Source organism: Callorhinchus milii, unplaced genomic scaffold (genome assembly GCF_018977255.1).
Source record: "Callorhinchus milii isolate IMCB2004 unplaced genomic scaffold, IMCB_Cmil_1.0 Scaffold18, whole genome shotgun sequence".
NCBI classification, from domain to species: Eukaryota; Metazoa; Chordata; class Chondrichthyes; order Chimaeriformes; family Callorhinchidae; genus Callorhinchus; species Callorhinchus milii.
The window spans coordinates 3,219,145-3,238,844 of record NW_024704759.1 but is presented as its reverse complement, the minus strand read 5'-3'; the positions used below and the strand labels follow the sequence as shown (position 1 = coordinate 3,238,844).

At 48.5% G+C, this 19,700-nt stretch overlaps 1 protein-coding gene across 1 annotated transcript in view; it reads left to right on the top strand.

Annotated features, from left to right (window-relative positions):
- Positions 1–19,229, top strand: part of LOC103173094 (protein SOGA1) — a 29,655-nt gene extending 10,426 nt beyond the window's left edge. The window contains 12 exon segments of the mRNA XM_042341930.1: positions 4,437–4,499; positions 5,015–5,522; positions 5,525–6,324; positions 9,005–9,157; positions 10,095–10,220; positions 10,382–10,612; positions 11,425–11,592; positions 11,744–11,911; positions 14,670–14,924; positions 15,613–15,683; positions 17,431–17,591; positions 19,165–19,229. Coding sequence (XP_042197864.1) covers positions 4,437–4,499; positions 5,015–5,522; positions 5,525–6,324; positions 9,005–9,157; positions 10,095–10,220; positions 10,382–10,612; positions 11,425–11,592; positions 11,744–11,911; positions 14,670–14,924; positions 15,613–15,683; positions 17,431–17,591; positions 19,165–19,229 — 2,769 coding nt within the window.
- Positions 19,230–19,700: the final 471 nt, after the last annotated feature.

Genomic DNA, 19,700 nt, shown 5'->3' with positions numbered 1-19,700 from the left:
AATGACATTTTGTCCATCTGCGACCAGAGCTCCCTCTGCCTCCTCGTCCTCCTTGACCTTTCTGCTGCCTTCGATACCGTTGACCACGCTATCCTCCTCCACCGCCTCTCCTCTCACCTCAACCTTCATGGTTCACCATCCAACGATGCACACAGCACCTCACTGAGCCAGTCTGGAGCCTTGGCTTGGCTTGTTTGAACCTCAACTATCCTTTCTATTGGCAGGCGGGCCTTCAGCCACTCTGCCCCACCTTCTGGAACTCCATCCTGCAGTCCCTCTGCCTTGCCCACTCCCTTGCCTCCTTCAAGACCCATCTCAAGAATCTCCTCTTCAGTCGTGCCTTTGGTCACCCTCCCCGCCTGCACCCCACCATACCCGACCTTCAGCTCAAGTCCGAAACTCTGTCTGTCCAGAGCCTTGGGACATCCGCCTGACATGCAAGGCGCTAGACAAATGTAATTTTGTTGTTGTTATATCAAATGCAAGGATTATTATTAATAATAAGGCACAGAGTAAGTTACCGAGTAAAGAGACTGAGGCCAGTTGCATCTGAGACTTCAAAACAAAGCAGGATCGGTTGGGGATATGGTGGGAAGGTGGTGTTGATATTGTCCAAACCAGGGCGGGACAAATGACCTTTTCCTGTTCCTGATATTTCCTGTGCTCCTGCTGTTCGTGTTGTGTCCTCTGGTATTTGTTTTCTGCACTGCCTCTGTTGGTTTTTTGAGTCACTTTGTCACTTTGCCTCAAACGTAAGTCCTGATAGATGGTGAGAGGTTTGGCTGAGGGTTTATGGCCGAGGGGGTGGGGAGGGGAAGGAAGGGGAGTCTGGGGGTGTGGAGAATTAATATGTGCATTGGGAATGTCAAAATGCCCTTGTCAACGACATAATAAGGCGCTATATCAAATGCAAGGATTATTATTATGATAACTGAGCTTGCTACCTCCTGCCAACCCGCTCATTGAGTCACTTATTTGAATGCGGCGCGAAAACAGCACAAAGCAGACAGGAAACAACAGCAAGAATAAGTAGCATTTAAGTGGTAACTCGTTAAAAATCTTGTGTGTGTTTTTTGAAAGAGAGAAGTGAATGGCACTGTAGGTGGGCAACACTGTCCCCTCGGCCCCTCCTTGACCTCAGCTCAAATCTACGTCCTCCATGGCTCCGCTTTTCATATGCCTATGACCACCTTCCCCCGGGCATCAATGAGCCACGTGTCTCCCAGTAATGAAATTGAAATAGAGCGAGAGATTGTCCTTTGGGGTCACAATGGATTCTTTTCTGCGGCGTAAGCCAAAGGCACATTCCAAAGCCACACACATAGACACACGCCCTATTGTCATGCAACCAGATCCATTTCTGTAAGCTATGGTGATGTGTCCTTCACCTCACTACAAGAGGAAGCTCCCTGCTGTGACCGCATCAAGCCGTGTATCTCTCTCTTTCTCTATCTCTATCTTATTGTTATACTAACACAGAGTGCATTCTTAGGCAGGTTCCCAGGTGGGGGCGAAACCTTGGGCAAATTTCTAGCGGGATGGGGAGGCGCTTAGAGAAATGATACTGGTTGCGTAACGATAGGCTGTGTGTCTATGTGCGTGTAGCAGTAAGTAGGAACATGGTTGTTAGTCAATTGTCGGATTGCTTTCCGGGAATAATAATCCCTCCCCCCCCACCCCCCCTCCCCTCCCGCCCCCCAAAAAAAGCATTTGGTCACTCAATCCATGACTGTTAGTGGGACATTGACTGCTGTACGCAGTGTATTCCTGCCCACAAACTACTCAGCCAATTCAAAATTCAATATATTCTGTGAAGCGCTTTGAGACATCTCAACGATGTGATGAGGCTCTCTATCAAATGCAAGGATTATTATATTATTATGTATTATTTTTGTTAGGGTGTTAAAGCCTATCTGAATGCTGGTGTTTTTGTGGTGGGTCAGTGGCTCCTTCTGCGCTATGGTAGCTCTGAATCGTATCTCATGTGCCACGTGAGCTGGTAGGAATTCCTGTTGGAATTATTCGCAGCAAAGTTGATAAGGTTTCCCACTCCATCACCATCGGCGCTGAACAACAACAACTTGCACTCGTATAGCACCCTCCGCACAGGGGAGCGTCTCTGAGAGCTTCAGAATTTGGAGCAAAACTGCGGCAAGGCACAGAGGCACAAAGAGCGGGGAGTGGAAGAGGTGGCTTTGATCTCTACCGCCGCTCGTATCTGCCAGTCATGATGAGTCTGGTGCGTTCTCAGTGAGGCAAGCCTGAGCCCAGGCCGTGGAGAGATATAATACTCCCATTGTCCTCTCGCCAGTAGCTTTGCCACTCATCCTTGTTGTTGTTGTCCGAAGAGCATGGGGCTGTTTGTATCCTCCACCCATCCATCCACCCAGTTAAAGGGATGTTCTCCACGGAGACAAGCGCCAACTTTATAATGAAAGATCAGAAAATAAGGCAGTGAAAGTGACATTTGACGAAGGAAATACTCCTGGAGTTATTATTAATAATAGTCTGTGAATTGATATAGTGCCCAATCAGGTCGTTCAAACATGTCAAAGCATGAATTAGGTGTACTTTTAAAAGTAAGAGCCAAGGTTTGGGGATATCCAGAGTATGATGGTGAGGCCCTAATGGAATTTAACCAGCAAAAAAGGCACATAAAGTGTTCTCAATGGGCAAGCAGTTTTAACTGGTTTTACCCCCAACATCTTGGCTCTGTGCCAAATCCTCTCCAGGATAAGATAACCAGGGTGCGTCCCTCAAGGGCATTTGATTCCAGACACAGGAACGTTTAGGTGGTTTACATACCCGGAACCCTCAGTCTGGTTTGGAAACTCTTTAAGCACAGCGACGGGTTTCCGTGTGTGTCATAGCATTCGGTTGACCGAAAAAGCATCTAAGATTTTCTTTCGATTTGCAACACGCACGTTTGACACTTGCATTCCGTTACGACTTGCATTTGTTTTATGTACACAGTCTACTGAGACTTTCTTGGGCTCTTCGAACCATTAACCGTTAAAAGAGCTACTGAAATTCTAATTCACACGGATGCAAAACCCAGATTTAATTGCTCACTGGTGGACTGTTTATGCCGTTCTTTCATTACTTCCTAATTGCTTTACTTAACGGTTCAAGCGGAGAGACAGAGAATTGATTCCAGCTCCACATTTTTTTACTCCAACATCATTGTGTATCAGAATGTGTGGGAATGTCTGAGCAAATGACTGGGATCCAAGCCAGGGTAATGGCTGAACTAACAGTGCTGAACTCTTAACATGGGAGGGGAAAAGGTGGGGGAAGAGGGAGGAATGAGACATTCATTTTAGCGTATGGCAAAATGTATCAATGTTGTGTTTTGACCATAGGAAAATGACAAGATTGTAAATCATCTGAGATTCTCACTGTGTGTGTCACAGGCCCCAGAGATGTGGGTCAGATTAACTTTCTGTTCCTTGCAATTGGGTCAGAATATCCTCTTTACTGTTGTAGATCAATCGATCAATCAATCAATCAGTCAATCAGTCAATCACCAAATAATGCCTGGTATTAGCCAGCGATTTGTCACCTCAAAGCACCTCACGCAGTTCCTAAGTGATCGTTGTGTAGGCAGACACGGCAGCTGGTACGTGCCAGCAATGTCCCACAGGATGGAATGAGATGAATAAGTAAATGGGGCGAGTTTGGCGGGTGAGCTGGAGTGGTGGTTAATTTGGGAGCGAGGCTTTAGCCAGCAATTGGGCAGAGACTGAGACTTGAGCCAAGTGTCGAGGGATGTGAAAACGCCTGAGCAGGAGCTTGGTTTTAGTGTCTCATCCGAAGGACGTCCCCCCCTCGCTCTCTCTGTGCCAGGTTTATGAGTTCCCCTCCTGGTTTGCTGTGTGCTGATCCCGAGGCCGCCTGCGACCCGCTGAGCTTAAGGGAATGTCTATCATTTGCTTCCTTTGAGTTATTTTGGTCCCGAAGCAAACTTTGTGCGCTCATGTATGCAGTTGGGCAGCTGTGTATGCATGTTTGTGACAGTGCATTTTGTGTGTACAATAATAATAATCCTAGCATTTATGAGTGTATTCTGTGTTTGTGAGAGTGTGTGTATATCATGTGTTTGTGTGCATGCGTGCACACGCATTCTCGGTGTGTATATTATGTGTAGGAATTGTGTGTGTACGTGTGTGTGTGTGTGTGTGTGTGTGCACCAGCATTCTCTGTGTGTATGAATTATGTGTGGGAATTGTGTGTGTGTGTGTGCGTGTGCATTCTCTGTGTACATGGATTTATCTGCCGAACGTTGCATCAAAAAGTCACCCTTTGCTCCGAGCCGGGATTGGGATGTGTGGCTCCTTGCGGCCGGAGTGCAAGGCGGCTGCCATTTTGTGTCCCGTGACCTTTTTCTTGTTCCCTCTCCTCCCCCCACCACCCCACCACCCCCCACCCCCACCCAGAGCACCCTGAAGAAAAGAAGTGGGCGAGTCTCCAACAAAGCGGAAAAGAAAGCCACCCTCCAGGTAACCGAACGCGACGCTCGACATCAACACAGCCGCCCCCCACCACCCCCGCCCAGCGCTGCCCTCCAAAAAAATACAAATAAATGAATCAGAATAATAATTTGGGTCACTTCAATCCACCGCTGTTTGTGGGGACGCTGCTGTGAGCAGTCGGCTCCCGCGTTTCGTCCACGAAATGTACATTCAGTTCGCTTTACAGTATATTCTGTGAAGGGCTTCGAGACGCTTCGATGACGCGATAAGGCGGTGTATCAAAAATGCAAGGATTATTAGCTTTATGCGAGGAACCAACTGCCCCTCGCGCTCTGGGAAACACGTGCCCGGCGTGGCCATCCTTGAATTGCTTTAGCCCGTTGTTCTTGTCGTTGCTGTCGTTGCTTCAGTCAAAGCGCGCAGTTGCGGCCTCAGTGATCGGGCAGCGAGCAAGCGGGTCTCTACGGTGCTGCCCTCCCCCGCCCCCCCCTTCCATCACCCCACGCTCAAACCCAACTAACCCCCGTTTGCCCGGCTTTCAGGAGGACAGCGCTGATCTGAAATGCCAGCTGCACTTTGCCAAGGAAGAGGGCGCCGTCATGTGCAAGAAGCTGACCAGGCTGGTGAAGGAGAACGAGAGCATGAGGGAGGACCTAGCCAAGTACAGCTCACTCTACGGCGACCTGGACGTCGGGGTCTCACTGGGGGACATCGCGGAGTCTCCCCACGCCAGGGAAGCCGAGTTCAAACACCATCTGCGGCTGGTGGAGGAGGAGGCTAACATCCTGAGCAAGAGGATCGTGGAGATGGAGGTGGAGAACAGGGGACTGAGGGCAGAGATGGACGAGGCGAAGGGGGGCTGCGAGAAGGAGCATTGCGAGCAGGACGTCCGGCCGGGCGTGGGCGAGTTCGGGGAGAGCGTGGGCGAGCTCAGCCGTCACCTCCAGTTCGTGGAGGAGGAAGCCGAGCTGCTCAGGCGCTCGCTGGTGGAGATGGAGGAGCAGAACAAGCACCTGATGAACGAGCTGAACGGGTGCAAGTCACAGCCTGCCAGGGGGAGGCCATGGCGGGCAGGGCAGGAGGCGGCTGCTGCCCGGCTCCGCTCGAGGCCTCCCGCGAGGAGCTCGTGGTGGCCAGGCACCAGCTCAGCGAACTCCACGGCAAGGTCAAGAAGCTGGAGTACGAGAACCGGGTGCTGGTGTCTCACCTCCAGCGCTACGACCTGGCCTCCGAGCAGTGCCAGAAATGCTCGCGGGACTACGACACCGAGGTCAGCGACTCAGGAGAGTTCTCCTTGCTCTCCGAGCCGGCCAGGAGGGAGGTGCCAATCGGAGGGGAGAACGACCCCAGGGAAAGCCAGGAGAGGATGTCCGGCAGCGGCAGCAGCAGGGTGGCCGAGGCCGAAGACGAGGATGACGGGGACGAGGGGAGAGGAGGAGCGAGGTTCCTGGGCGCCAAGGACATCCAGACTCTGTTGGGTATCAAAGAGCAAACCGGCCTGGTGTGCGGTGTCATCGATCTCCTCATCGCAGACACCAACAGCTTGAGTTCTGGTGGCGAGCACTGCCGGCCCAGCGACCCGGTGTGCCAGGCTGCCGGCGACGAGGGGCTCCAGGACGGAGACGGCGATTTGCTGGGCGCGGTGAACTCCAGGCTGCGCGACCTGAAGGCCGAGCTGACGTCCATCACCGAGAAAATCAGCCGCCTCGGCGAGGGTCTCGGGGAACAAGGGGAAAGTTTGTCTCCTTTACCGGCCCTGACCGAGTCGGCCAGCTTCCTCTCCACCATGACCTCCATTTCTCAGGATTCACCGGAGGATCCTGGGGGAAAAGGGTTTGGCAACGATTTTATGGTAAGGCAATCCCTATCCTCTCTCTCTCTCTCTCCTTCCTCACACCCACACCCCCACCTCCCAGATCCGTATTGCAATGCCTTCCTGATTGTTCCTAAAGAACAGTGGAACATAAAGAGCAATAACATATAACTTGCCGTACTATGTTAAGGATGATGTTAGCGGGAGTTGGATGGAGGAGGTGGGAGTTGGGAGATGGGGGGGGGGGGGGTTTGAGGAAGGCTAACGACTCATTGCATGAAACCAACGCTTTGTATCATGATAGAGCTTTGTACCAATTACACAGTGTGCAGTGTGTGAAATCGCGGGTGTGAACAGGAAGGGGAATTGATAGATTTCCACTGAAGTTCCATGTAACATGGATGGTTTTGTGTAGCAATGTGATAATATAAGGGAGCAGTGTTATGTGGGACGTTGCTGTGCACGATTGGCTGCCGCGTTTTGCCCACAAAATACATAGTCAATTCACTTTGCAGTGTATCCTGTGAAACGCTTTGAGACGATCCATGATGTGATAAGATGCTGTATCAAACACAAGGATTGTTACTATTATTCCCTCAAAAGCAGCGGAAAAGTTTTGATATTTTGCTTTAATTTCATTCAATTTGAATTTTGTTTGCTAAGCGTTGAATTTGTTTCAGAGCTAAGTTGAGCTTGAGATCCCAGTCCATCGAACACGGTCGCTTCAGAACAGAAAGTGTAGTGTGTTGAGACCTTAATTCCACCTGGCCTCAGACTTGCTTTCTCTTAAAAATACAAAGATCGCTGTGGAGTTGCGCTAAAATTCTTCAGGAACGTCTTAACTTTGGAAGCCCGTTTCTTTTTGAGAAAGTGCAGAGGGGGACGGGTGGGGCTTGGGGAGAGGGCAACGGCTTCCAAATGAAGTCTGATTTTAAGGATTACCTGCAACTCCACACAACCTTACATTTAAGGACAAAGAAGGGTTTTACAGGTTATAGTAATAATAATAATAATCATTGCTTCTGATACAGCTAGCGTCTTTCACATCGGGAGGACGTCTTTCAGAGCGCTTTTGCTGTACGGTGTAAAGACTGTGTATTTTTGTAAATTAAGACTAAATGCACGAACCTTCGAGTTTGACTTTTGGATTCTCTGGAATTGTGACGTGAATCAGAGTCACTCTGGAAGTGGAGATTGGTGTGGAGACAAGCCAGTGTGGGATAGCTGTCATCTGATTAGGGCTAATCATTCAGTCAATCTCCCCCCTTCTCTCCCATCTCTCTCTCTCTCTCTCTCTCTCTCACTTTACAACACTCCCCCCACCCCCTTAATAAAACACTCAGAACACACTAGTTTAAATGCACCTGTCCTAAAACCATGTCTTTTATCACGCAAAAAAAACATGATTTTGCAAAACCATTATCCATTCAGGGCAAAACCTAAGCAATCGTATTTATAATTGTTTCCTCAACGAACTCAAAAAAAATCCTTTTTCGTTGAAAATAACGTAATTTGCTATTCTTTGGAGGAAGTGTCTTTTGGGTGTTTTTTTTGCTCCACCTTAGGGCAACAATTAGACTTCAGCCTACTTAATCTGGGATAAAAAATTCTGGCCAAAAAAAACACAAATATAGGGTTTGGCGCATTCTTAATCACCGCTTTAGTTTTGAAGCCAGTTTTCGGCTGGTTTTCCTCTAAGAAATTTCAGAAAAACAGCTTCAGTATTAGGACTGAATTCGGCAATTTAGCAAATTCTGAACACTCTGAAAAGCTGCGTAAATCAAGCCAATGATTGTTCACTGGGAGTTGGAGGGAAAGTGTCCCAATGGGAGGTGTTTCAGCGCCTTGGGACGTCCTCCCGACATGAAAGGCGCTATACAAATGTAATCTTGTTGTTGTTGTTGTGTACAAGAGAGCAAGCACATTAATGTAGAAAGATTTGGCTGGATCACGTACAAACTTGCATTTATTTAACGTCTTTCACATCGGATAACATCTTGGAACGCTTTGCAAAGACGGAGGGAAAGGGTCAGAGGACGGACACCTCAGACATAATAATAATAATAATAATAAAAATAATCCTTGCATTTTATATAGCGCCTTATCATGTCTTTGAGACGTCTCAAAGCGCTTCACAGAACATGCTGTAAAGTGAATTACAGCGTCCCACAAACAGTCGTGGATTGAGTGTCCAATTTTTTTATTAAGGGATTATTAAATGGATAATGGTTTGGTTTAGGACCACGTAACACATAGGGCAGATATTTCCTCAAGTTCACCCACACCTCAATTGACCCAGAGTTCTATCACCCGCATGTTGCTGGTTTAATCAATCGCTGTACCCATCCACTGCATGCACACCTTAACTGGTGTCAGCACACCTTTTTTTCCTCTCTTTCTTCTCTGTTTTTTTTTCTTTCCCCCACCCCACGCACCCCTTCCCATCACACCAAACCCCAATCCTCTCCCCCCGCCCCATCCCCTCCAAAAAAACACATTCAGCCCATGATTTTTCTCAGCGTCTGTTTGATTTTGGTTCGGACACTCTCATTAACCACCGTAACACAGTTGTTTTTCCTTTTCATACTTTTCTGTGTCTTGTAGTTTATTCAATGTTTACGATATCCATTTCTTTTTTTGTTTCTTTGTCTCTTTCCCCCTTTCTGTCCTTTGTTTTTTTTATTCCTTTTGTTTCCATTGAACCTGCCCATGCATGTAGCAGCCTGACTTTAGGGACACTGGTGATTGGCAGCACAGTGCATCCCCAACCCCAGAGATCTGCATCATCAGTGCTGACACAGACGAAGGCAAGGAATACACCAAGGAGTACAGGAACTTCAGGCACGAGGAAAGTGACTCCTACGCTTCTGAGGTAAAATCTTAGACCTAATGCTCTTCCTCAGCCTGGCTCAGGTGCGCTCTGTTCTCTCCCCTGGATTTGAACAGATCCCAGACTTATAATAATAATAATCCTCGCATTTGATAATACATAATAATAATCATTGTATTTGATATAATAATATATTATGATAATAATAATAATAATAAGCCTTGCATTTGATATGGCGCCTTATCACGTCTTCGAGACATCTCAAAGAGCTTCACAGGATACACTGTAAAGTGAATTGACCGTATTTTGTGGGTGAAACTCAGCAGTCAATCCCACAGACCCACAGCAGTGTCCCACAAACAGTCGTGGATTGAGTGACCAAATAATTTTTATTTATTTTGAAGGAATTATTACCCCCGGAAAAGTGATCCGCCAATCGATTAACCACCGGGTTCCTACACACTGCTGGGTAAACAGAGGCGTGTGGAGTAAGGAAACTTGCCCAACGTTTCAAACCCAGGCCCTCTCACTTGCAAGGCGAGTGCTCTAACGACTAAGCTACAGGGCTCCAATAGCACCTTATCACGTTGTTGAGACGTCTCAAAGCACTTCACAGATTTTATTGCAAAATGGATTGACCGTGCATTTTGTGGGCAAAACGTGGCAGTCAATTGCGCACAACAGTGTCACACAAAGTCGTGGATTGAGCGACCAAATTATATTTTGGAGGGGAGGGACTATTATCCCCGGAAACCAATCAACTTAATGATCGAGTTGCTGCTTACTGCTAAGTGTGGAATAAGGAAACTTACATAGAATTTCACTCTGCCCGGGAATCGAACCCAGGTCCTCTCGTTTGCGAGGCGAGCGCGCTAAGCACCTCACTACAGGACTCCACGAATAGATTGGGGGGAATTTCGGTGCCAGGTGCTTTTGAGTCTTCGAGTGACTCGTGCTGTGTCGCTCCTTATTTGAGCAGGTCAAAGAGCTGCAGCTGGATCTGTCTGAAGCCAAGGACACGATCCGGGGTCTGCAGGAGCAGCTCGTTCAGGAGAGGGAGCTTCGGAGCGAAGAGGCAGAGAGGTTCTGCCAAAAAGTATCACAGGTCGGTGCATTTTAAACAACTGAGAACACTTGTTCTTCGATATAAATCGATGAAAGGTATATGTAGCAACACCCATTGCATGTATGTGTGTGGGGTGGTGGGGGGTTCCAGACTTTCCCCCTTGATGTCCCATCGACCGACCCTCATCCTCCTCTCGGCAGATTAAAGAGGAACACCAGAAGGCATTGGTGAGGAGAGATTTCCAGCTGCAGAGCTTGAATCTTCAGACCAGACTTGAGCAGAAGTTCTGGAGCCAGGAGAAAAATCTGTTTGTGAAGGAAGTGGATCAATTCAGGCAGAATCTCTTCTTGCTCTACATGAAACTCAAGTGGTTCCTCAAGCACTGGAAATACGGCGAGAAGATAGACAGCGAGGGAGATGATTTGCTGGAGGTGCAGGATTTGAAACATTTATCTACCTGTCTATCTGTCTTTTTAGCTGTCTGTTGGTCTATCTATCTATCTATCTATCTATCTGGGGCCCACAAGCCTTGGCTCTTGCCAACCTGCGCCTAATACTTTCCAGAATTAAGTAGGCAGGATGCATCCCTCCATGGAGAGAGTGTGCATTCTATTCCAATAAATATCACTGATATTTCCATGTGTAAGTGGGATGCCTGGAACTCTACTTGGTTTGGATATTCTTAGACATGATGCAGGGTTTCCACATGTGTCAGACACCCGGCTGACCAAAACAAATCTTTCATTTTTCCTTTCTTTTTTCCACGATTTTAGCCAGAATTCAGTCCTTAAGCTCTGAAGCCAGTTTTCTGTAGATCTCAAGAGAAATGTACAGGTGTGGGGGAGGGGGAAACGTCTTCAAAGTTAAGGCCGCTTTAAGAATTTGCCAAATTCTGTTCGCCTCTGAAATGCTCTTTACGTTGACTAAATCTACCCCTTTCACCCCTTAATTCACTGCATGGATTTCTATCCAATAAATTCTGATGTCCGCCTGTTCAAGTGGATGTAAAAGGTCCCATCGCACTATTTGAAAAGAGATGGGAGTTTCTCCCTTTGTCCTGGCTGATAATCCCCCACCCGTCACCAGATAAAGCTGGCCACTCACTGCATGGCTGTGCACAAATTAGCTGCCTACAAATACACAGTCACTACATTTTTACGGTGGTTGACATCAGCATGTGTTAGGGCTGTTACGGTCATTGAGGAAGGATCCAGTTAGCCAAGCAATGCAATGTGCTTCGCAGGTCAACAGCTTGAAAGACTTGTACTTGCTGATTGAGGAGGAGGAACTGAGTCCACGCCAGGTGGACAACAAGGCAGTGACAGCAGAGGATCAACCCTTGAAAACCTTCGAGGAGGGTTTGACTATCCCAGTGGAGAAATTCTGCGTTCCGACGTCAACTCGAAAGCAGGTAGGCACAGTGAGGCGCCATACTTTGGGTGAGAGGTTAAACCAAGAACCCCATTTGTGCCCATATTGCGCCCAGTAGTGAAGGAAGCTATATAAATGCAAGTTGTTGTTGTTTGCCGAGCGGGAGTAATTCTCCTTTTTATCCTCCACAGTCGAGCGAATACAGCGGAGTGGTGGGAGACATTAAGGGGATCTTGAAGGAGCTTTGCCGAGAGTTAACAGAGGAGAGGAGGCGATCAAAAGAGCTTCAGCTGCAGTTTGCAAATGCCAAGTCAGCCTGGGAGATAGAAAAGGCAGAACTCAAGTGTCGCACGGCACAGGTAAGCAACAACATCGACATTGCATAGTCTTGAAAATTAGCCGCCCCGTTCACTTACAGTCGCTAGCCTTCAGAGTAACTTTGCAAAAGGCTTTGAGACATTCTCAACCTTGCAGGCACTATATAAAATGCAACGATTGTTATTATCAATAATAATCATAGTCCTTGCGTTTGATATAGCACCTTATCACGTCGCGAAGACATCACCAAGCGCTTGACAGGATATACTGCAAAGTGTATTTTGTGGGCGAAACGTGGAAGCCAGTTGCACACAGCAATGTCCCACAAAAAGCTATGGAGTGAGGGACCGATTTTATTTTGGGGGACTTTTGGCTAAGACACTGGGGAAAACTCCCATCTCTTTTTGAATAGTGCCACGGAATTATTATTATTATTAATAATAATAATAATTTCTCACAACGTTGAAATAAATGACAGGGCGACCTGGGTGATTCTCCTCTTTAGCCTGAGCAGTTTTCTCTATCAGAGCGTCTGACAAAGTAAGAGTTAAAACGGCCTCAGGTGAGGTATGTGGGATACGAGTGGGATAGTTTGGTCACCACTTTGCCTTGTCTCGCAGGCTTTATCTCCAGTCTTGTCCCATCTTTGCGAGGAGCGATGTATTATTTCTTTCTTGTGTGAAATTGCCATCGAAACAGATGGATTAAGGCGAGGTGGCTCATTTCAACAACAACTGGCATTTACGTAGCACCCTTCATGTGGGGTAAAGTCTCAGAGCTCTTAACAGCGGTGCAGTTTGACACCGAGTCAAAGGAGAGAAAGGGGAGATGATAATAAGCACGGTTGAATAGGAAGGTCTTCAGGTGCAATCTGAAGACGGTCGAAGAGTGGGGGGTGGGGGCAAGACAGAGGAAGGTTCGAGAGCTTTCAAGGCAGCGTTGATGAGTTCGTAGCATGACTTTTAAGATTTTCTTCGAGGGACTTTCATTGCTGCTGAAGGAACTGTTTGGAAGAGGAACAGTCGAGACCATTATTCATGTCTGCAACCCTATTTTCCCCTCCCCCTCTCTTCCTCCCTCCCTCCCTCCCTTCCTCGCTCCTCGACTCCAGTGAGTGAGTTGTGATTTGCAGGCAAATACAGTACTGCATGCAGTTGCGGGCTGATGTAACTAAGCTGTGCTATTACAAGCACTTAGCCCTGCTGACCACAGCTTCCTTCACTGAGCTGATGTAAGCGTGCAGCTGTGTGCATCAATCCTGGGAATACAAGCGCTGTGATTCAGAAGGGAGATTTTTTGTAACCAGTTTTGCTTCCTGCCTTATGTTAACTGTGGGCGGAGGGGGGGGTGGAGCGAGGGAATTGTACCGCAAGGAGATTGTCGTGCTTTTTTTTACACACAGAAAGAAACTCACAGTACGTTGACTGTCAGAGGTTTGACTATCAACGGTACATTTAAACTTAAGTGAAATGAAATGAAAATTAAGTGTAGTAAATTTAAACATCACTCTGGTTTAGGGGTACTTGGGGTTGGGGGGAACATTGCCTTTCGGATGAGATGTTGAACCCCGTTTGCCGCTTCAAGTGGGGGTTAAAGATGCCATGACATCATTTGAAAAGAGAAGGGAATTTATCTCGGTGTCCTGGCCAACAATCCGCCCCTAGATACAATTGGTCACTCACTTCACAGACATCAATCATTGTGCCCAACATCTCACCGCATCTTTGCCTCAAAGATTACTGCAGTACGTCTTAACGTGGTTTTTACGGGTGAAACTTGGGACCTCCAAATTGGGACCATATCGAAGAATTTCTCCCCCACCCACCTTTTGGGCGATCTTAAATTTTGACAGCCCCAAAAAAATAGATCTTAAAATCTTCCACTGGGTGGAATTTCAGACCTTTCCGGAATGTAGAATTCCGTGGAAAGGTAACTTGAGACAAACACAAATCCCGAGTCAATGGGGAACAAATGGCACCGGACAGATGTGGCTAAATCCATATGCTAAGCTTTTTGGAGGATGGGGAAGAGACTGGGGGGAGGGGATTAATGAACGTCAGGCTAGTTTTATTTCTTCTGAGTAACATCTTGGAGCAACTCTTTTGACCCCAAAGCAGGAGGCGAATACATGATTTGATTGGGGAAATCGTGTCCCTGGGAAATCAGAATAGGCATAGAGGGTTTCAGCGCTCTGAGACGCGAGCCCACATTGAGAGCAAATACAAGTTGTTGTAAGGATATGCCTACAAAGTACACACTCACTACATTTCACAGTAAATCCTGTGAAGGTCTTTGATACCGTTGATACGTATTGATAATAATTATTGCTGTTTTCATTCATATTAATGATACTTAATAATATCGTATTGATATTAGTGGTCTTATTGATACTTAGTGATGACAGTAATAATAATTATCTGGATTTTATTGACATTATTATTTGTATTACAGTAAATTACTGATAATTCGATTCTGGCTTAACTTGTCACTTCCAACTAGTCACCATCTGTCAATATCCCAGAGTATTTATTTATGTATTTATACACGTCCCTATGACTCGCCACTCCGGATAACTTGTCACTGAGCTCTTTTCCAGTGCAGTGATAATTTATCGGGAGTTTCCTGTATTAATATTATTATAATAACAACAACAACTTGCATTTATATAGAGCCCCTCACGGACAGAGTAGGAATAACAATCCTTGCATTTGATATAACGCCTCGTGACGTCGTTGAGACATCTCAAAGCGCTTCACAGAATATACTGTCAAGTGACTTTATTATGTGGACATCTTTCAGCTACTGGACGGCCGTACAGGAAAGCTGCCCTCGGACAAGGTTCCGAGCGACCTGAAAAGTGCCCTGAAACGGGAGAGAGAGGAGCATCAGCAGCTGCTGGCGGAGTCGTACAGCGCGGTCATGGAGCTCACACGGCAGCTGCAGGTCAGCGAGAAGAACTGGAAGCAGGAGAAGCTGGAGCTGCTGGACAGGTTCAAGGCCGAGCAGAGGCTGTGCGAGCAGCGGCTGAAGGAGATGCAGAATAAGATCAATCAGGTGAGTAGGGTAGGGGAGGGTAGATCGGTACGGCGTGACTGAAACCAGCCCATCACCTCGCCGCTGAGAGTGAAACCTGCTGCCCCTTGCGTTAGGGTTAACAGCACGTCTGGTTGGGTTGGGTTCGATCAGAGCACCCTCGCCTCCACGGCAGAACCAGAGAATTGCACAGCACAGAAGGAGGCCATTCGGCCCGTCGTGTCTCTTTGAAAAGAGCTATCCAATTCAATCCCCCCGCCCCCCGCTCTCTCCCCATAGCCCTGCAAACTCGTCCTCCCCAAATAATTATCCACTTCTCTCTTAAAAGTTGTTATCGAATCGGCTTACACCGCCCTTTCAGGCCACGCGTTCCAGAAGGTTGCAAGTTCTGGCTGTTGTGCGTTGGACATGGCGCTGGAGTTTTGAAAGATAAAGCGGAGACCCGTTATAACAGGGTGGAAGGCGGGGAGAGTCCCAAGCAACCGGCGTTGTAACCGTGTGCGATCGCCAGTCAGTTCTTCCGCGTTCACTGCCTGTGCACGCAGCGGACCGCCCGCCCGGCTTCCAGCACAAAAAATGCCCGACTTCCGGATCACTGGATCAGTGCCGAGGTCACTTCCTGCTCACTAGCGAAAGCAGGAGCCATTTTGCCACACAGCAAGGTCCGCCCGGTAGGCTTTATGTTTCACTGTTGGCTTCTCCTGCGCAGACACTACATCACAGCGAGGACGAGAAGGAGGCTTCTCACAACCTAGAGGTGAAAGGGACTAACTTGCAAAGGTAAGACTCATCCCCTGCTCTGTCAGCGCAGTGCAGTGTCCCCCGTGGCGTACGATTCAATCCAATATGGCAGCCATCGGAGGCTACAGGTGGCAAACTCAACTTCCAAGGAAGTGATTATACAATGCAGTATTACATTTGTATAGCGCCTTTCACGTCGGGAGGACGTCCCAAGGCGCTGGACAGTCAGGGATTTGGACCTGAGCAGAGGGGTTGGGATCGGGGAGGGTGGAGGCCAGGGAGGGTATCAAATCATTGTAAATAATAATAATAATAATAACCCTTGCATTTGATATAGCGCTTTTCACGTCGGGAGGACGTCCCAAAGCGCTTCACAGAACACACTGTAGAGTGAATTGACTGTATATTTGTGGGCGAACGCGGCAGCCAATTGCGCACAGCAATGTCCCACAAACAGTCGTAGGTTGAAAATGACCAATTTATTATTGTTTTGGGTTTTGGAGGGATTATTATTAGGCTCTGTGTGGAGTAAGGAAACTTGCCCAAGGTTTGGCCCTCTGCCTGGAATTGAACTCAGGTCTCTCTCACTTGCAAAGCGAGTGCTCTAACCACTGAGCTACAGGACTCCACGGGTAGCGGGTTGGGGGGGGGTGGAGTGAGCAGGTCGGAAAGGTAGTGAGGTGTCAGGGCACGAAGGGATTTGAAGACGAGTGTGAGGATCTTGAAATCGATCCGTTCGGTGATGGGGAGCCAGTGGAGCCCGGCGAGGGCTGGGGTGATGGGGAGATGGAGTTTAGCGAGGGGGAGTATGCGGGCAGCGGAACTTTGGATCAGTTGGATCTTGTGCGTGGTGCAGCTGGGGGGTGGGAGAGGGGGAGACTGTGGGTCGGGCTGTGGAGGGTTAGTGGCACAAAGCAAGGGTTTGTTTCACAAGGCTTCATTGGCGGTGGTAGTAGGGGGGGGTGTTGGGTGGGAGCGGAGCGCGGGGCTGAGCGAAAGTTCCAGTCAGCCGGAGAGCCACAGAGCTCAAGTCCGGCTGCTTCCCGAGGAAATGAACTCATCCGACTCTCCTCACCACGGCAACCCCCCAAACAGCTCCATCCACACAGCGCCAACGGTTACTTCCTGTTATTTCGTCGAAAAGGATTGAAAAATCCGATCTGTTTTTGTTTAAAAATTCCGTCAACTTTATTTGAGGCGGGCGGGGGGGGGGAAAGGAAAGGAAAGGAAAAAAAAAAAGCACACACACGTGTTCACTGCCAGCAAAAACATTCAACCAAAAGAAAAGCGAGCGAGAGAAGTGGGTTGCTCTCTTTCTATAGATTCCATTGTGCTTATTGCAGTAATGTTCTTTCAGTACCAGACGTGCCGTTTGCGACAATAATGGACCTTTGCTTCTCGGCCGTTTGCGGGGGAGTGGCTGTGCTCAAATCGGCTGTCCCGTTCCCCCTGCGCAGAACGCACAGTCACTACGCCTGATCTCGACGACGCTAATTCAAACGCAAGGACTATTAGTTGTGCTACTGTTGGTGATAATTCGATCGCTCAATCCGCGACTGTCTGTGGGCACGCGGCTGTGCGCCATTGGCTGCCGCGTTTCGCCCACGAAAATACGCAGTCACTCCACTTTAAGGTATATTCCGTGAAGCGCTTTGAGACGCCTCGAAGCCGGGATAAGGCCCTCTGTCAATTGCAAGGATTGTGACGATTATTATATTATTCCCTCAGACCAATTAATGTGGAGGCATTAATGAATCAGTGACTCTCGCTGTGCTGTTGCTGACAGACGGCCTCAGTGTGTGTGGGTTCAGCTGCCGTTCCCTCGCTGCGCAGACAGGAACGACACAGCTCCTGAGAGCTCAGCCGCTCGGTTGCTGTGGAAATGCATCCTGTTACTAAAGACGTTGGAAGCTGAAACCATCGAAAGCTGCTCCCACTTGGCATTGGGTACGACCTGGCTCTGCCCCTTAGCAGCACGTGCAAGGCACTCGCCAGGGCTAGTGGTGTTGGGGGGAGGGGGGTGGGTTCTCTCCCCCTCTCTCCTCTCCTTCCCCCCCTCTTAAGCCAGTCCACAACCCCCAAATGGGGCAAAATCCCCCCTTATGCAAAAGTCCTGCATGCGTAGTCTTGTGGTCTATAAGCTGCAGCTGGAGACAGGTTGTTCTCCCAAGAGAGGAGCATCCACCACCTTACTGTGGGTGAGACGTTGCCGTACGCAGCCCCTTTACGGGGGATGTAAGGATCGTTTTATTAGGTGGCTGGAAACGAACGCACCAAAACCTTGCACCGTTCTTTAAGAGTAGCATTTTCCGTACAAGAGAACAGGGCGAGCTGGTGAGGGGAAGGAATCAGGGCGCTGTCAGTGTGTGTGCGTGCGTGTGATTTATTACCTCGCACAGAATAAGGAACCAATAGACAATCCCATTTTTCCACATAAATTCGCGGGTGAAATATGACATTGCCAAAGCAACGTCTCAAACGCGTTTAAAAATGTTACCATATTGTAAACTGGATTGACTGTGTATTTTGTGGGTGGAACGCAGCAGCTACAAACAGTCGTGGATTGAGTGAGCACATTTTTTTTTTTGGAGGGATTATTACCACTGAGAAATGATCCGCCAATTGCCTAACAACTTACTGCTAGGCACACAGGCGTGTATGTATGTGTGTGTGGAGTAAGGAAACTTGCTTAAAGTTTCTCCCCGCCCGGGAATCAAAATCGAGTCGTCTGGCTTGTGACGAGGCGAGTGCTCTATTGACTGGAAAAATTGACTGGACTACAAAATGAGGCGGAAAATATTGGATTTCTTTTCTTGTTGTCAATGCTCGACTGATTCATCTCCACTGCTGTGCACAATTGGCTGCGGCGTTTTGCCCACAAAACACACAGTCACTACATTTTGCAGCGTATCTTACGAAGCGCTTTGAGACGTCTCAAAGTCGCGATAAGGCACTATGTCAAATGCAAGGATTACTATTTATTATTACATCTCTCTTGCTTTAATTTTGCGCACACCCACACGCGCACACGCGCACACACACACGATCAGCTCCCTGAAGTTATAAGGAGTACATAAAAACAGACTTGAGGTTGCAAGAGCCTCATCATTAATGTGTTAAACCGTAAGTCAGCCCAAATCAAAAGCAGCTTGAAAGTATAAAAATGCACATTTTTTTTGAACTGCGCCTTGTAAATCTATTCCTCCTGCTCTGCGGTCTGCCTCGCTTCCTTCTCTCCCAAGGAATAATCTAGTACTTATCATTATTAGAACTGAGACGGAGCAAAGCACGTTTGACCACCCCCACCCCCCCCCCACCCCCACCCCCACCCCCAACAGGAACTTGAGATGGAAAGCTGCTCAAAGCTTTTGGCAAGAAGATCTGGTGGGTGATGGGGACGGGGTGGTGGGGGTGGGGGGGGGAACGGGGGAGGGGGAACGGGGTGGGGGCGGTGATGGGATGAGAAGTCGCCATTGGAAGGAAGGGGTTAATAGACGAGAAAGTTGTCCTGTTCTCGTAGATCAGTCACGAGTACCCAGCCGCCTCGCTCTGTTGCCACAGCAACCTCCTCGCCCAGCTCAGTGATGAGAAAAGTGGCTGCATTTAGCACTCGCAGGTTGTTCGCTCGCCGACTGAGCTTTGTATATTTGCAACACAAGGTGATTTTTGTTGCCATGGTGAGCGATGGGATGGGGGGGTGGGGGGTGGGGGGTGGGGGGGGGTTGCGGGGGTGGGGGCGGGGGTGGGGGGGGTGGGGGAGGTGTGCCTGCTCGCAGGGCTGAGCCTGTTAACACACACACACACACGCACACGCACGCACGCGCACGGCTGTTGTTAATTTGTGAGCGCAGCAGGCACAGCCAAACACAAAGGTGTGAGGAGGGCCGGTCGGGGAATAATTTTGGAAGGCATTTCAATGGGAAGTGCTGTGCTCCTCAAAAGGCAATTTGTACAAGAGGCACGGATATGAAGCTGGTCTGTCCTTCCCCGAGGGCGGCTAAAATCTTGGGGGAGTGCTAGCAGATGTACAGGGGTGCTCACAATGTCCTGTTACCC